This window comes from Lynx rufus, unplaced genomic scaffold (assembly GCF_022079265.1).
Source record: "Lynx rufus isolate CCGP_SWC_20201006 ecotype Redwood Valley unplaced genomic scaffold, mLynRuf1.p SCAF_1, whole genome shotgun sequence".
Classification (NCBI taxonomy): Eukaryota; Metazoa; Chordata; class Mammalia; order Carnivora; family Felidae; genus Lynx; species Lynx rufus.
The window spans coordinates 213,880,653-213,897,428 of NW_025814823.1; the positions used below are offsets into that span (position 1 = coordinate 213,880,653).

At 48.2% G+C, this 16,776-nt stretch overlaps 1 protein-coding gene across 1 annotated transcript in view; it reads right to left on the reverse strand.

The window, feature by feature from the left end:
* PDZD2 (PDZ domain containing 2) overlaps nucleotides 1–16,776 on the reverse strand; it is a 28,691-nt gene that overhangs the window by 11,473 nt on the left and 442 nt on the right. Inside the window, exons 2-6 of the mRNA XM_047093782.1 lie at nucleotides 15,577–15,611; nucleotides 14,467–14,623; nucleotides 11,939–12,735; nucleotides 7,725–7,860; nucleotides 1,053–5,109 (exon numbers count right to left, since the gene is read on the reverse strand). Coding sequence (XP_046949738.1) covers nucleotides 1,053–5,109; nucleotides 7,725–7,860; nucleotides 11,939–12,735; nucleotides 14,467–14,623; nucleotides 15,577–15,611 — 5,182 coding nt within the window. The remainder of the gene's footprint in view (nucleotides 1–1,052; nucleotides 5,110–7,724; nucleotides 7,861–11,938; nucleotides 12,736–14,466; nucleotides 14,624–15,576; nucleotides 15,612–16,776) is intronic.

Sequence of the window (16,776 nt, forward strand, 5' to 3'; positions counted from 1 at the left end):
AGACTCTGAAGCAGGCTCCAGGCTCTGAGCTGTCAGCACAGAACCCGATGTGGGGGTCGAACTCATGAACTGTGAGATCATGACCTGAGCCGAAGTCAGACACTCAGCTGACCGAGCCACCCAGGCGCCCCTTCAAAAGGTGCCCCTTTTGGTCATAAGACCTCTCGATACAAACTGCTTGAAGAATCCTGAGTGCTGGGCAGGAATGTCATTCACAGGAATTACTGTGGCTTCTGGGATCCATCACCTCAGGATGTTAGGGAACCAGTGCTGGAGGTCCGCAGAACATTTCTGACAGTTTGAAAAATATTCTTTAAAATGTTAGGAATTTTCTGCTTAACTCGGGTCAGCTTCGAAGGCCCAGACTGTTGTCCCCTGAGGTGCAGCCCTCCCTGTCCACTCTCATCTCTCTGATGGCGCTCTTGCCAAAAGTGCCATGTCCCATCAAGACTGCCCTGCAGAGAGACATTCTGGAAACCGTTTCTCTGCAGGCATGGTCTTTTTCCAGTAGTGATATTAAAAAGCAAAGGGGGCTAAATGCAATGTGGCATCCTGACAGAAAAAAGATGTTAGTGAAATGTGTCCCGTGAAATCTGAATAAAGTCTGTGATTAACTGTGTTCTTCTAGTGTTAAATTTCTGACTTTTGACAACTGGACCAGGATTACAGAAGATGTTCCCATTAGGAAGAGCTGGGTGAGGAGCTTGGGAGCACTCTGCCAGACTTTGCACCTTTTCCAAAAATTGAAAACTAGTTCATAATTTTTAAAAAAGTTTATTTGAGGGGCGCCTGGGTGGCTCAGTCAGTTAAGCATCCGACTTCGGCTCAGGTCAGGATCTCACAGCTCATGGGTTCGAGCCCCGCATCAGGCTCTGTGCTGACAGCTCAGAGCCTGGAGCCTGGAGCCTGCTTTGAATTCTTTGTCTTCCTCTCTCTAACCTTCCCCTTCCTGTACTCTGTCTCTCTGTCTCTCTCTCTCTCAAAAATAAATAAACATTAAAAAAAGTTTTTATACAGTTTATTTGAGTAAAAGGGGAGAGGCAGATACTTACTTAACTGACCAGCCTTTTCCAGAAGGCAGATCCCAGGTGGTTTCACCCACATGATGGGCTGAACTGGGTGCCCCAGGCTCACTGGCTTTAGGGCTGCTTCCTCCTGGACAGGCCCTGTCCCCCCGCTTCATGGGGCATGAAAGGGCAGTGGACCCATTGAGGCCTCCCGCAGGAGAGCCAAGCGACCTCCTGGGGGTGATTTCCAGCTCGGTTTTGAAGAGCACGGCTGTCGGTCCCGCTGAGAAGTCCTCACTGCAGAGCTTGTCAAGGTCAGGCATGCTCAAGGCCCTCAGTTCCTGGAGCTTAGAGCGGGATAAGGGAGAGGGCTGGGTGTGGCGCACCGAGGACTTGTTCCTTTTGACGGGAGAGGCTGGGGTCATGGTTGGGGTGGGAATTCCAGAAGGACTAAGTGATTTCTTTGGGTCTGAGTCAGGGCCCTTGTTACTGGCCTCCGCTGGATTCTGCTGGGAGACTGTCAATGCTGTGCTGGATGGGGACTTGGTCATCTGGGGGATCAGGGTGCTGGCTTCACTTTGGCTTTCGCTGCAGGAACTCAGGCTGCGTCTCAGTGACCTTGCTGCTGGGTCACTGGGGTGGCTGAGGCTCCCGGAAGCAATGCTGCCAGATGACCGTCTCCCAATGGGAGGCTTGGAGCTCGCTGACAAAAAAGGAGACACTCCAGACCTGGCCACCAGCCGGTCAGAATGGGCTAGGTTCTCAAAAGACTTGATCCTCTGCTTCACAGAGAAAAATGAGGTAGATTCGTAGTTCTGCTCAGAGTAGTAATGTCTTCTAGTGACTTTGATTTTGTCCGTGACTAGGCAGCTCGTCTCTCGCACTGGAAGAACATCCCCTTCGTCTGTTGTTGGAAGGTTCCTCGATGTCTCCAGGAGGGGCTTGACGCTGTACACGCCCTGTCCGTTAGCCAGGCCAAGACCACCACCTCTGGCTGCCTTGGCCTCGAGGAGCCCCCCACTTGTTGCAGGGATCTGGCTGTCCCGGTGAGAGCGACCTGGGCTGTGTAGAGCATGCCCTTCCCGTCCAAAATGGCTTGAAAACTGGGCCGGCATGGAGTAGGTCCTGGTCGCTGGCCTTGGTGTGAAATATGGATGGTCATCTGGCACCGGGCCCGCTGACGTGCCGTTCTTGATCATCCCGAGGGAGCCTGACACCTGACTTGACTTCCCCTGCGAGGAATCCACCTTTCTAGTAGGCAGTTGTGGGGAGGAGGAGGAGGAAGCCAGTTTTGCCACACTGAAAGATCGCTGGGTTTCCTGCTCTACCTGGGACGCACGAGATGTGAGTGACGGCGGATGACTTGAGGACATCTCCTCTGACTGGTGACAGAACCTGATCTCACTCTTCTCCTGACAGTTGCTCTGGGCCAAGAACCCTCTTAATCTGTCACTTTCAGCTAGCTTGTCACCACATGCATTCTTGGGCATTCTTTCAGAAGAAATTTCAACTATTTTCAGCTGGTTTGTTCTTTCTAGGGGATCACCAGTAATTATTCTGCCTCCTTTGTCATCAGTCACCCCTGATCGGGCTACTTCTGGTGCCGAATCCATTCGGCTGGCCGTGCGCCGCTCCCTCTGTCCAGGAGGTGGGGCCTCCTGTCCGTTTGTGGCTGTGGACGCGCTGTTCCCCGAGGCCACAGGGGGAGCCCTGGTCTCTGGCCCACACTTAGGAGATCTGGGGGCCGCTGGGCAGCCTCTGTTGGGTTCTGAGTGGAAAGCCACGTAGGATCTACCGCACGCACCCTGCTCAGGGAAAGTCCTGGGGGAGGCGTGGGGCGAAATGAACGCTGTGATGCTCGTTTCCGAAACTGACGGCTTCAGTGACCCCGGGGCAGCAGGTGGCCTGCTCTCCAGCATGCACTGGGGGGACCTGGGGGTGGCCGTGGCATTTTTGTCAAGCTCCTCGTGGTCTATGTGGAACTGGTTAGATGCTCCCTTCAAAAGCATTTTGTGGGAGGTCTGGGGTGAAATGAGGGGTTTCCTGGGGTCTGTCCCACCAGCCTTGGCAACGTGAGCTGCAGGGGCCTCGGAACTGGCTTTGCTTTTGCTTTTGATGCTGAGTCTCTTCAGCTTAGGACCAGATTTGGGTTTCTGACAGTTACTTAAGAGTGTTTCCACTGAACTTTTTTTAGGTGAGTCTTTATTTTCCAGATTCGCTTTCAGCTGGGGGGAGCTATTAGGCATAGCAATCCCCTTTCTGGAATTCTGGCTGGAACTCAACACCTGACTTTTGGAGTCAGGGCTTCTGCTGGGCGCCATGGGTTGCTCCTTTTCAGTTTTGCCCTGCGAATGTGTCCCTTGGTTATTTTTATTTATTTCTTTAAACCAGGCCATGATGGGCCTCCTGGAAACCATTTTTGGTTTCTGTAGCAACTCATCCAGCTCGTGACTTTCGGAGATATGTAGATTTGTCAAAACAGACTCTCCATTCTTAGGGACATGCACGCTACAGGGGGACCGATTTTCAGTTGCATTGACATTTGTCTCTTGTTTTTTATTTGGGGTCTTGACACCCAGCAAGTCATGTTCTAAACCATCTACCGTGTTCAGACTGCCAAGAGCGACCGGAGGGTTGTGGAAATGCGTGGCGGCTTCAGGAGGCTGCCTGTTCCCCACAGATGAGCTAGTACTGGTGGCCTCCATGGTTTCTTCTTCACACGAGGGTCTGGGGTTCTGTAAAATCCTTACATCTGCATGAAGTTCATGCTCCTGAGAGCTTATATCCGAGAGAGGAAATGGCTGGGAAGAGTTTGGAATTGAAGGGCATGAGTTTCCTGGCACAAAGGATGCTCTCTCGCGTGGATTTCCCACCACTTGACTCAGAGCACTGTGCTTTAAGGGCAGAACTTTGGCCAACACAGGGCAGGGTGCGGCCTGGGCAGGTGCATGAGCAGTAGTTGAAGGTGGATTGGGGGAACCATTTGTAGAACAAATTTCAATTTGCTCCTCCTCAGACTCTGTAGTGTCTTCCCTGTGAGAAGATCCGCGGGAACGAGGGGGTGACCAGTTGTTCCTGGTGGAAGCTCGTGGGGCTTCGGCGAGTGATTCAGGGTCAGAAGATGAGTCCTCGGCATCACCATACATGGATGAGAGAGATGGCTCCGTGCTGTCACCCAGGCCCGACAGGGACATGCTGTCTTCGTGAAAACTGCTAAAATTTCTAGAGTAGTTGCTCAAAAAGTTTTTGTTCACAGTAAAATGTTTGTCAGGATTAATGGAATCCAAAACTGAAGGCTGGGAGGCCCACTGTGGGGGAGGGGGCTGGCCAGCAGCCCAGGCCCTCCTTAGGGTGGGGGTCTGGTTCCCCACGACTGGCTCAGCATGGTGGGAACTTCCACTTCCAGTGCCTGCTGGAGGTTGACCCTGAGAACGTCCCACTTGACTCAACCGGTCCCCTTTCTGAGGAGACTGAAGTCTTGGTTCAGAAGCATCCAGCTCCTTGATGAGTGTGTCGATGTCAGTCACAGGACTGCCCCTGCTTTCCCTGGGGCAGCAGTGCCCGGAGACACCCCTACACGCCCCTGCAGCCCGGTCAGTGGGTGACGGCAGGGCGGGGCTGGCCTGCGGGGCCCTCTCGGACACAGAATCTGTTCCCTCGGGCAGGGCAGAGCCTGGGGAGTTTACAGGCTCGAGGACGCCTGTTGCTTGCAGAGCCTTGCCGTGGTGACCGGGACTTCTCTGTGTCTCCTCCTGGGACACGAGGTCTGGGGACAGGACGCCACTAGCTGCAGACGCTGCCTCTGCCTCAGGTCCCGCGCCCCTGTGGGCAGCTGCCTTCCTGGGCAAGTTGGCTTCTGGGGCTGCCGGAAGGTTGCTGAAGTCACGACGAGCCGCTGCCATCTTCCCTGGGGAGGCGCTGCTCTCCTGGGCGAGACTCACATGACATCTGTCCTCAGACTCAGGCACCCCGGGTGACACTGGCTCTCCGCGGTCCTCAGGCCGCCTTCCTGGCCCCGTGTCCATGGAGGTCTTGCTGGGCTCAGGGTGAGCTGCCCCCTTCTGCTCTGGGGTAGGGATGAGGTCTGGGGGGCTATCCAGTCCTGTGTGGAGATAAGGGGGGAAGCAGGGAGAGAGAGGGGAAAATGTGAGAAAAACTCTCAATTGAAAAAAAAAAAGGAAAATGAAACACTCTCAAATTTTTGGTCTTTTTTCAGAAAGACATCCCACAGCCTAAATGTAGGCCTCCTTGTCGTTCTGTTTTTGCCTCTGAAATTACAGAGCGCTCACATCTAACAAATACCACTCTGCTCTAGACGTTCCGAAATAACTCAGACTGGCTGGCAGAATAACCCTTTGTTTCTGCCTTTTCTCTCTTTTTGGTTATTTTTAAGGATGGGGACCCCAGAAGCCCTTCCCCTGGGTTTCTTTACACAGTCTGCTCTGATGGCAATGGCCTCAGGGGTCAGGCTGTTCTGTTTGATCCCTCGGCTTTGTGTTCATCTGCAGAGGCTTCGGGTCTCTGGTTTAGCTTTAGGTCATGGGTTTGGCCTTATGGTGGGAGTTATGTGCTGTAGAGTCTAAAACAGTCAAGTGACGACCTCTGGGGACTTACTGCTCAGCGCAGGACAGGAGGGAGGAGGCTAATTTGGGAAGAAACACAGGACGCCACAGAAGGAGGCAAGTCCGCACTGTACCTTGGTTGTGTCTTGACCGCGTTGAGAGGATTGGGAGAGCTGGAAGGCCACATGATCTGGGAAGCTCTGACAGAAGGGGTCGGGGGCGGGGGGGGGGGGAGTTCTGCGGGGAGAGTCGGGCCACACAGTGATCGGGAGGAAGGCGAAGAAGAAAATGGAATGAAAGCAGAGAAGAGAGTGCATGAAACCTCAGAGGCGCAGGGAAAGGCAATGCGTGCTGGCGATGGTGGGAAATGAAGTCCTTTCATGAGACGGGCTCTGGAGGGGCCTCCTCATGAGGCCCCCACACACTCGGGCTAATCTGTTCACCTCTGGCACATGGCATCTTATAATCGGGAGAAAGGACATAACAACATTAGATTTGCTATTTTCTTGGGAACTATGGGTTGCTGGGAAACAGTCACAATCAAAGCACCTGCTTTGAGAAGATGGTCTCCCCAAACGTTATGTTCACTCCACATCTCCCACACAAATCATTTTTTTAATTTTTTACTCAAAAATTAAAAAAAATTTAAATACTTTTGAGAGAGAGAGAGAGGAGAGACAGAGTGTGAACAGGGGAGGGGCAGAGAGAGAGGGAGACACAGAATCTGAAGCAGGCTCCAGGCTCTGAGCTGTCAGCACAGAGCCCAGTGTGGGACTCGAACCCATGAACCGGGAGATTATGACCTGAGCCAAAGTTGGGCAGTTAACTGACTGAGCCACCCAGGCGCCCCTTCCACACAAATCATCTTAATTGCATATTCCTTTTCCCTCCTGAAGTTCCTATGTCAACAATTAAGAACTAGTTATTAGGACTTAGTACTGTGCTAAGAGTTTTTCATGCACTTAATTTTCCTCCCAAGACTGTGAGGTAGGTCCTGTCACCATCTACTTGGGAACAGGAGGGAACTGAGGCACAAGGCGGTTAAGCAATGGATCCAGGGCCAGAGTTTATAGCCAGGGTCACCCGGGAAGGTGGCTCCACACCCCACCCTGTTATCTATAAACCCCGACTGCATGGCCTCTGTGTAGACAGCACTTGGCAACAGCAAGGTCGGCCTATCAAGACATGCGTGGAGAGCATACACAACCTCCCCAGACCCCGTGGAAGGGGAGGGACGTGCCAAGATTCGAATCCACGGGCTCATGTCCTTTCCGCTCTGCCTTTTTGAACTCCCTTCAGAATGACTTTCCTGCTCCTGCTGGTACCAACTCGGGGAAAAGTCACAATGAGACAAAAGGAAGGGATTTAACAGTCGTTCTTCAGTTTCAGATGCATTTGCTGAACAAACCTTAAGTTTTTGTTAGCAATTTGACTTTATTGCAAAGCGTGTAACTTAAAAGTGTTTTGGGGGAGATTAAATGACGTAGAGGCAGTCCTTGATGTCACGTTTCAAAGTAATCCTTCACTTGTAAACCTCCCCAAATGTCCAATAATGGGCAGAATGTTGCCTCAGTTATGGCACAAAATGGGGAGGGAGGCCCAGCAGCCTTACAAATGATATTGCAAGCACAGGAGGACGCGGAAGACATCGGTGCAGTGTCCGAGCTAGAGCGGGGCCACAGGTGTGTGGAGATGGACTCATTAAGTGTTTAGGACGGCCCGCCAGGGCCAGCGTCAGCCGTGCAGGCCAGGAGTGTCTTGAGACCTCAGCACACGGCTCAAATATTACATTCTGTGGATGTGTGAGGGAAAAGATAGTTCTCGGTGCATCTGATCTCATGTAAGCAGAGTGCGGAGATTCTGAAGGGCAGGAACCCCTGTGTGTCATCTCATGACTTATTCACTAAGGTTCACATCACAAAATAGGTAAAGAGTGTCAACTGACTGAAAATGGATGCACTTGCTGTGGAATTAAAACTAGGAGTTTAGGCACAATGATTTAGTAAAGTTGTTAAATGCAGGAGCTTTTAAATATCATTCACCTGTGTAAAAGGCCCCCCCCCCCCCTTCCCAAAATTCTCCACGTGTAACATTTGTATAAGGGTAACTTCTGCCTTCCCATCTTGAAGCTTAACCAGCACCAAAATAACCTTACCTGTCCTTGGTTGCTCCGGTGCAGCTTCCGGCAGGTTCTCTGTGCGGTGGCCAGCATCTGGGTGGCATGGGGCACTGGCTGGCCCCCAGTTGGAAGGGACACGTCCATCCTCGACGGTTAGCTTCCCCAGAGATTCCTGGCACAATGACAACCACAAGTCACTGTCGTCAGTTTTCAGGTTTTCTGTACCCTAAGACCTCACACACAGAGAAGAGCTGGTTTGGGGAATTTCAGAGAACCCCGGATGAGGAGCCATGAGATCCAGATTCTGGGTGTCAGATCCACTAGAAATTATATGGACTTGTCATTCTTCCTAAGCCTCAGTTTTCCTAACTTTGGAATGTGGGTGATCAGGGAACTGCAGATCAGAATCACACTGAGATGTCACCCCACACCCATGAGGGTGGCTATAATCAAAAGCAGAAATAACAGGTGTTGGCGAGGATGTGGAGAAACTGGAACCTTGTGCACTGTTGGCGGGAATGTGAAATGGTTGAGCCGCTATGGAAAAGGCTACGGAGGTTTCTCAAAAAAATAGGGGCGCCTGGGTGGCGCAGTCGGTTAAGCGTCCGACTTCAGCCAGGTCACAATCTCGCGGTCCGTGAGTTCGAGCCCCGCGTCGGGCTCTGGGCTGATGGCTCGGAGCCTGGAGCCTGTTTCCGATTCTGTGTCTCCCTCTCTCTCTGCCCCTCCCCCGTTCATGCTCTGTCTCTCTCTGTCCCAAAAATAAATAAAAATGTTGAAAAAAAAAATTAAAAAAAAAAAAATAAATAAACACAGAAATACCATACGATCCACATATCTGACTTCTGGGTATACACCCAGAAGAACTGAAAGCAGGGTCTCTAAGAGGTATGTGTATTGCCATGTTTATAGCAGCACTATTCACAATAGCTAAAATGTGAAAGCAGTTCAAGTGTCTGTTGATAGATCACTGGATAATCAAAATGGGGGATATACCGAAAATGGGATATTACTCAGTCTTAGAAAGGAGATTCTGATCCAGGCTACAACAGGGATGAACCTTGAGGACATTATGCGAAGTGAAATAAGCCAGTCACAAAAAGACAAAAGTGTATGATTCCATTTTTATAAGGTATTGAGAGGAGTAGAAATCAGAGAGACAGAAGACAGAGTGGTGGTTTCTGGGGGCTGGTGGGAGAGTTATTATATAACAGGTACAGAATCCACGGGCTGAAACCATCTGTTTCACAAGATGAAAAGAGTTCAGGAGGTGGTGGTGATGAATGCACAACGTTATTAACAAATTAATACCACTGAACTGTACATTTTCACATAAGGTGGATTTTACCACAGGAGAAAAAAATGGGGAAAAAACTGGGGATAAGACTTGCCCTGTCTAACTCACAGAGATTTAAATAAAAGATGAGTAAATGAGTAAAAAAAAAAAAAAAATACAGCCCACAAAAGGCTATACAGATGTAGGTATTATTGTCTGTGTACAGTATGGTAATATCCACGACTGTAAGGTCAGCATCTCAGTTTGGTACTTAGAGCCAGGACTCATCTGGACAAATGAAACGGACATTTAATCTTTCAAAATTGCACTTTAGCCAAGTGTCAATTACCTCATCTTCCTTTCTTCTATCTAAAACCTACTGTAAAAAAAAAAAAAGAAAGAAAAAAATTGCAAAACCAACCCGCCAGGAAGTTAAATCAGATTTGAAATTCACTCTCAGAGTTAAGGAGTCTTCACAAAGTGGCCCAAAGGTGGCAGCAGAGGAGAGAGGTGAAATGGATACAGCGTCTTTCAGCGGCTCTTGTATAAAAATCATTTAGTATCTGCTGAGGGAAATCTGCACAGGGTTTGAGTCAGTTATTTCTCTTTAGCAGTAAGGCATAAACGTAATAGAAAACAGCAAAAGAGGTTTGGAATTAGTAAGGCATAAATGTAATACAAAACAATGAAAGAGGTTTGGCATTAGAGGTGTGACTGAACAGCACTGTGAATGCACCAAATGCCACTGAACTGTATTCTACAGTGTTTCATTTTATGTTATGTGACATTCGTCTCATCTTGAAAAGTATTAAGTAAAAACAGCACAAGACAACTTACTTACCGAAGGTTTTTTTCTTTTTTTTTTTTTTTTCAACGTTTATTTATTTTTGGGACAGAGAGAGACATAGCATGAACGGGGGAGGGGCAGAGAGAGAGGGAGACACAGAATCGGAAACAGGCTCCAGGCTCTGAGCCATCAGCCCAGAGCCTGACGCGGGGCTCGAACTCACAGACCGCGAGATCGTGACCTGGCTGAAGTCGGACGCTTAACCGACTGTGCCACCCAGGCGCCCCACCGAAGGTTTTTTTCTTTTTAAGCTTCCAATATTTGAGGGTAAATACTTAATGACAATGCATTTTTTTTAAAGTTTATTTATTTATTGCTTCTCGGCCTTTTGGCTAAGATCAAGTGTAAATTTTGTTTATTTTGAGAGAGAGAGAGAGAGAGTTCATGTGACCAAGCAGACAAGGGGCAGAGAGAAAGGGAGAGAGACTCCCAAGCAGGCTCCGTGCTGTAAGTGCACAGCCTGAGGTGGGACTCGATCCCACGAACCATGAGATCAAGACCTGAGCTGAAATCAAGACTTGGGTGCTTAACTGACTGAGCCACCCAGGTGCCCCATAAATGGCAATGCATTCTATTTTCTTTCTGATGTATAGATGAAATCATATTTTTGAAATAAATTTTTTTAAGAAAAGAGTTAAACTTTTGTGCAAAAGTTTTAAATGCCTCTCAAAATTCTTATTGGGAATACTCATTCACAATGACAAAAGCTCTTATTTTATAAACAATTATGAACAAAACCCCTGATTTATATAGTTATCCAAAACTGGCTGATACTTTTTAAAAGAAGGGGTTAACCCATCAGCCGAACATTGCATTTTAAAACACATATGCTAGTTGGAAGTAGTAACATATTTTAGGAGGATGAAAAAAGATGTGTTTCTACTTTTTCTATATGGTTAACAAAAATCCCTTCTGCCTAATATAGTTTTTATGACTTCATATTTTCTGGGTCTGTTTACACATATGTTTGTATAAACCACTTGAACATGTATCTTTATAGATGCGGCCTTACAATCAGCTCAGAGAGAAACTATTTATGTTGAGGTCGCAAACGTTTGTTTCTCTTACTCCTTCTTGCTTACGTGGAGGTATACTGACTAAAATCAAGCCATGTGAGAGGTGCCTGGGTGGCTCAGTTGTTTGAGCATCTGACTGTGGCTCAGGTCATGATCTTACGGTTTGTGGGTTTGAGCCCTGCCTTGGGCTCTGACACTCGGAGCCTGGAGCCTGCTTCAGATTCTGTGTCTCCCTCTCTCTCCGCCCTCCCCTGCCTGCACTCTGTGTCTCTGTCTCTCAAAAATAAACAAACATTAAAAAAATTTTTTTGAAAATCAAGCACTTTGACAATCTGGACCATTCTAACATATGTGTAACCAAGTTGTAACGTAAATAATATTGACTCGCATTTAAAGTGGTGCATTATAAGTTTTCTTTCTTTTTTTTTTTTTTTTTTTAAGATTTTCTTTTTCAGTCTTCTTTACCGTCAACATGGGGCTGGAACTCACAACCCCAAGATGGAGGGTCAGACTGAGCCTGCCAGGCGCCCAGGTGCATGTTAAGTTTCTAAGTGAATGCCTGCCCAATTTTTCACGTGATTCTCACAATAAGGGTACGAATAGTTTTGATTATTACACAGTTGCTGTAAAAAGTCTGAAAAAATAAGGATCGCGCAGAACCTCACCAGCTGGAGAGAATCACTGTTAGCCTGTGTGACGGTCCCTCTGGCTCTGAGAGATAATCAGGGCAGAATCTCTCCTCAGAATCAGGGCACGATCTCTCCTCAGTGGTCCAGACAACTGTGCCTCACAAAGATTCAACAACTTGCCTCAATGGTCACCCAACTAGCCAGGGGACCAGACCCAGCGTTCTTCTTCACCAGCCTAGTGCCGCCCTTCCCTCATCAACCATGTGTACAGGTCCCGTGCACAGGTAAGAGAGGGATTTCATCTTTTGGCAGAATGATCTATGACTCAATACCTGGGCACGTTCCCCCCACCAGCTGCTACAGTCTGTTTCTCCAACCATTCCCCCTCTTCCAGGCAGGATATCCTCTGCTTCCTAACACACTCCGTATTCACTCACACAAAAGTCACTGAGATCCCAAGTAACTGAAAGGAAACCAGTTACCTTCTCCACGGTTCCATCGGGATGAAAATCAGTCCCGGTCTCTCTGCCAGAAGTGGCCTGGATACATGGGTCATCAGCTCCATCAGCTAGGTTTTCAGTCTCGGAGTTGCTGGGCCTGGCGTCAGCCTCAGGCCTCTTGTGGTGTGGGCTGACCCTGGCCACTGGTTTGTGCCTGGACCCCAGGCTGTCATTCTTCTGCTGGGGGGACCTGGAGGCATCTGTGCGCACCAGATTCTGGGGGCCTGTATCGGCTTTGTATTCCAATTTGGGGGAACTCTTAGATCCTGATAGTTCCTTCTTCCCTGAGCGGCCAGGGCCACCCTTGGGGGCCGCTACCGAGGCCAGCAGATTGGCTGAATGGGAAGGAGTGTCCCCCGTGCCCTCTGGGACACTCTCCTCTAAGTCCAGCGAGCTGCCCAGGAGAGGCACTGAGGAGGCCTTACTGACCAGTGTTTTCTGGGGATGTTCCTCCTGGTTGTTGATACTCATGACCTTGGAAGAGGTCATCAAGACCTGCCTACAGTCGTCCTCTGGCAGAGACCTGCTGGGACCAGAGAGGGTCCCTGGGAGGGAAACGCAATCCCCTTCGCCATCAAACTCTTCTTCGTCACTGGCATCGTCTGTGTCATAGCAGCCAACCCTCCTCTGGCGGACGAGAGGGTTTCGGAGCACCTGCGGGCTCCCAGGGAGACTGGCTTGTCTGGCAACCGTCACCTGCTTGTGGAAGAGCCCTGAGGCCCGCTGGCTTCCTAGAGACACGAGGCTGTTGGCCCTGGCTTTTCCTGGTTCCTTGTGAGCTGGTGGGGAGGGGGAAAGAAATCATCAAATGAGACAGGGTTTCCCATCTGGCCTGGTTTTACAACTCAACCCCCCTCATTATACATGAGCACCCCCCCCCCCCCATTCACAACTGCCACCTATTTGTCCTCTGGCCACTGAAGACCAGGCTTAGACGATAGGGCTTCTTGGGATTTGCACAGAGTGGACAGCCAGAGTCCCTCTCTCCTTTTCCCACTGGCCTCTTTTCTTGTTTAAAATTTTTTTTCTTTTTTTTAACTTCAATCTCTGGATTTGGTTTGCACATGTATGCTGCCTAGAGACAGAAATGTTTAATTCATCAACACCCATGATGCCTGATACATGGCTGGGGTTCGCACTAGATGCTGCTGCTGGGAGCTCCTTTTTGGGAGGACGCCCAGAGACCAGCAAGCCCTGCACTCCAGGACCTTATCCCGTGAGGCCCCCCCTTCATCACAGGAGCCCCTTCCTCAGGGGCAAGGAGTGGGGGCTGGGTACGGGGGGCACATAAGCTCCTAGAACATGGTACAGGGAGCCTGATATTATAGTCTCTGTAACCAACCAGGGATAGGGGAAAACTTGTTTGCTCAGCAAACTCTTTGCATCTTGCTAAATGAAAGAAAAATTACACGTGCTTCCACCTTGAAATGTTTCCATCAGAGACTAGAGTAAGTGCATCAGCTGCTTCAAATGAAAGCCAGAGTGGTCAAGTCTGCCTGTCCTAAGACAGAGATGTTCTTGTTCAGACATTAGAAATTAAAAAAAAAAAAGTGCAGGGGTGCTTGGGTGGCTCAGTTCGTTGAGCGTCTGACTTTGGCTAAGGTCATAATCTCGAGGTTTGTGAGTTGAGCCCCATGTCGGGCTCTGTGTGAACAGCTCAGAGCCTGGAGCCTACTTCAGATTCTGTGTCTCCCTCTCTCTCTGCCCCTCCCCCACTCATGCTCACTCTCACTCTCTCTCAAAAATGAATAAACATTAAAAAAATATATATTTTTTTGTAATTTTTTTAATGTTTATTTGTCCTGTGAAACTCGCAGTCCATGAGTTCGAGCCCCGCCTTGGGCTCTGTGCTGACAGCTCAGAGCCTGGAGCCTGCTTCAGATTCTGTGTCTCCCTCTCTCTGGCCCTCCCCCATTCATGCTCTGTCTCTCTTTGTCTCAAAAATAAATAAACATTAAAAAAAAAATAAAAAAAAAAAAAGCAAACCACACCAGCAGAAGCCTGAGAAATCAGTATGGTTCACATGGGATTACCTCATATTGTAGTGAGAGCGTAATCAATGAGATTTAAAAACACCTGTTTGATAACATCTCTCTTACGGGTTCAGAATCTTTCACTCCCTGCCTTCTAAAAAGAATGAAGTTAGGGCCCAGTGAGGGAAGGCACCTGGATCTTGGCTAGGGTTCCCCTAAAACATAAAGCCATCAGGTTGCTAACCTGATTTCATGCCAAAAATTTCAAGACTAAGTTATGTAAATAGCATCTAAATGCTGGTTTAGCCACCTCCAACACCCTGGGTGCAGAACGGGTGTCCAGATCCTTTACCGCAGACCTGAGGGGCCCGTCATTAAATGGTGGGCTGCATTTTCTAAGAATAAACTCTGAATTTAGTCAGGGAACAAAGACGGCTTCTACTCAACCAGAGGCTTGGGTTCCAGTTCTCCGTTCACATTAAAGCATCATAATACGTAAACCCATGTGGCCCGAGTCAGAAAACAGTCATTGTTTACTGGAGGTACTGGGTGGCAGGCCACCGTCTTCAGAGATGCTGCAGCCACTTCCTGGGTGATCCTCGTCCTCAGAGCCGGCCGCCATGAAGTCTGACAGGGGGCCTGGGACACCGGGGGCAAAGTACTGGGCAGGTTCGGGGTCAGAAATCAGGGGGTCCTGTTGGAGAAGACAGTGGTGGATGATGAGCAAGCACACCAGAAGCTGATCAGCTGAAATAGTAATTACTTCCTGTCTTTCCAAGAACACTTTGTTCGAATCCATGGTCCTGTGAAACAGTGGTGACAATAAACACCCAGTTCCATTTACTTCAGGATGGCTAAATTAAACAATTAAGGAAAAAGCCAACAGTTGCTGCCAGATCATGTTTTTAAAAGATCTTTTTTTTTTTTTTTTCCAAATGCTTAGTTAGCAATGATCAGAAAAGCCACAGCAGCACTGTATCAACCACCCCAGGAAAAACACTGGGGGAGAGAGAGAGGAAAATAGAAATAAATTCCCAGCCACTGGTTCAACCTAGTGATGGAACAAGGAAGAGGGGAGTTTGAATCCTGGGCTCTGATCCACTGGGATTGAGGGGCCGCCAGATGAGAAAGATTCCAGTCTCCTTAAAGTCACAGGCTCCCCCCCAAACCAACTGGGACCCTTTACTGTGGAGCAGGTTGTAAACTATCCTTCAAACTGCAGCTCACGGGGCTCAGGTCATGATCTCACAGTTTGTGAGTTTGAGCCCCACATCAGGCTCTCTGCTGACAGCTAGGAGCCTGGAGTCTGCTTCAGATTTTGTGTCTCCTTCACTCTTTCTGCCCCTCCCCAACACATACACGTGCTCTCTCTCTCTTTCAAAAATAAACATTAAAAAAAATTAAAAAGAAAAAATGCAGCTCACTTCTTTTATTTTGTTGCTCTATTCTTTTCCTAGATGAATAGTTAATGAAAGAAACACACATTTTTATATTTGTTCTCAAATTAGTATTGTTGCAGTTGTCTGTGTAGAGTGGCCAAAATGACTCATGGACAGAAATATGAGCTGGACCCTCAGGTTTGGCTTCTGGGCTCCAGGAATCGGTTTGTGGGCCATCTGAGCGAGGCAGCAGTGTGCCTTGACTCACCTTTTTTGCAAGAGAGGGACTCTTCAAGGGGGTACCTGTTGGAGGGAAAATTCACCATAAAGTTAAAAGAGTGCAGCTCGAATTCTTACAACTAGGCTCTCATTCTCAACTAGAAAAGAAGGAGCCAAACATATTAACTCTTCTCTGCTTGACTGACACTGATGGGCTGTGTGCATAGGTGGTAGACATGCATGCACTTGACCCGATCCCCACCCCACCTCCCAAGGTTCTGCTCATGCTTCAAGCCCTAACTTGGATGCTACCACCTCCATGGGATCACCCAGTTGGAAGTAACTTCTTCTGAATCTCGAGAGTATTTTATATTACCCATAAACCAATTTCCATACACACAGTATAATTTAATTATAAGTGGATGCCTCTCATATTCCTTCCTCAGCTATTCATCTACAGGGCTGAGATCTTCAGTGATCTGACTCCACAATGCTCAGCATTGCACCTGGGTCTAGGAAGTATTCAGTGATATCTGCTGAACGGATCGAAGGATCAACGAACAAAGAAGTCCCACTCAAGAAACCCATGAAGAAACTGGGGAGAGGGTTGAATAACCTATTTTGGTTTTTAGTAGAAGGATGTGAAGATTCTGCATTGAAACTTTAAATTCTATGCCATGAGCAAAAAGATCTTGGGCATGAGGTCCATAGCTTAATAAAATCTTTCAAAATAAATGATCGAATGGGTATGCCAGGCTTAGGAGAGGACAGCTTGCAGGCAGGTCAGGAGAAGGAGCTGGCCAAATAAAGAGCCCATTATGGTTGTGCCCACTTTAAATATATTAATTATGGATGGAAATAATCAGGGTATTACATGGCTGCCAAAAAATCTTAAGTCTTCCTTTTCCTGTGACAACCAGTAACTCATGTCTCAGTTCTTTTTTCTTCTGACATCAATCTTAACATCAGTAATATCTTGAGTTGAGACATGTTTGCAGTCCCTTTGGATTTCTATTCTACCGGAAACATTACTTTCAAAACTTGATGGAATGTTTCACATTTAAAATTCATATGAAATTCTTACTATTTCAGTCCTTCTCTGCCTTAAGTTTCCCACTTAAAGAAGTGGAAAATCATGATTTTGGGAGCCTCTATTACCCTTAAGTTGAAACTTAAAAAATACCGACTTATTATTGAAATAGAGCTGCCGTACTTTGTGGAAATTTTTAATGCATGTAAAGAAACCCCA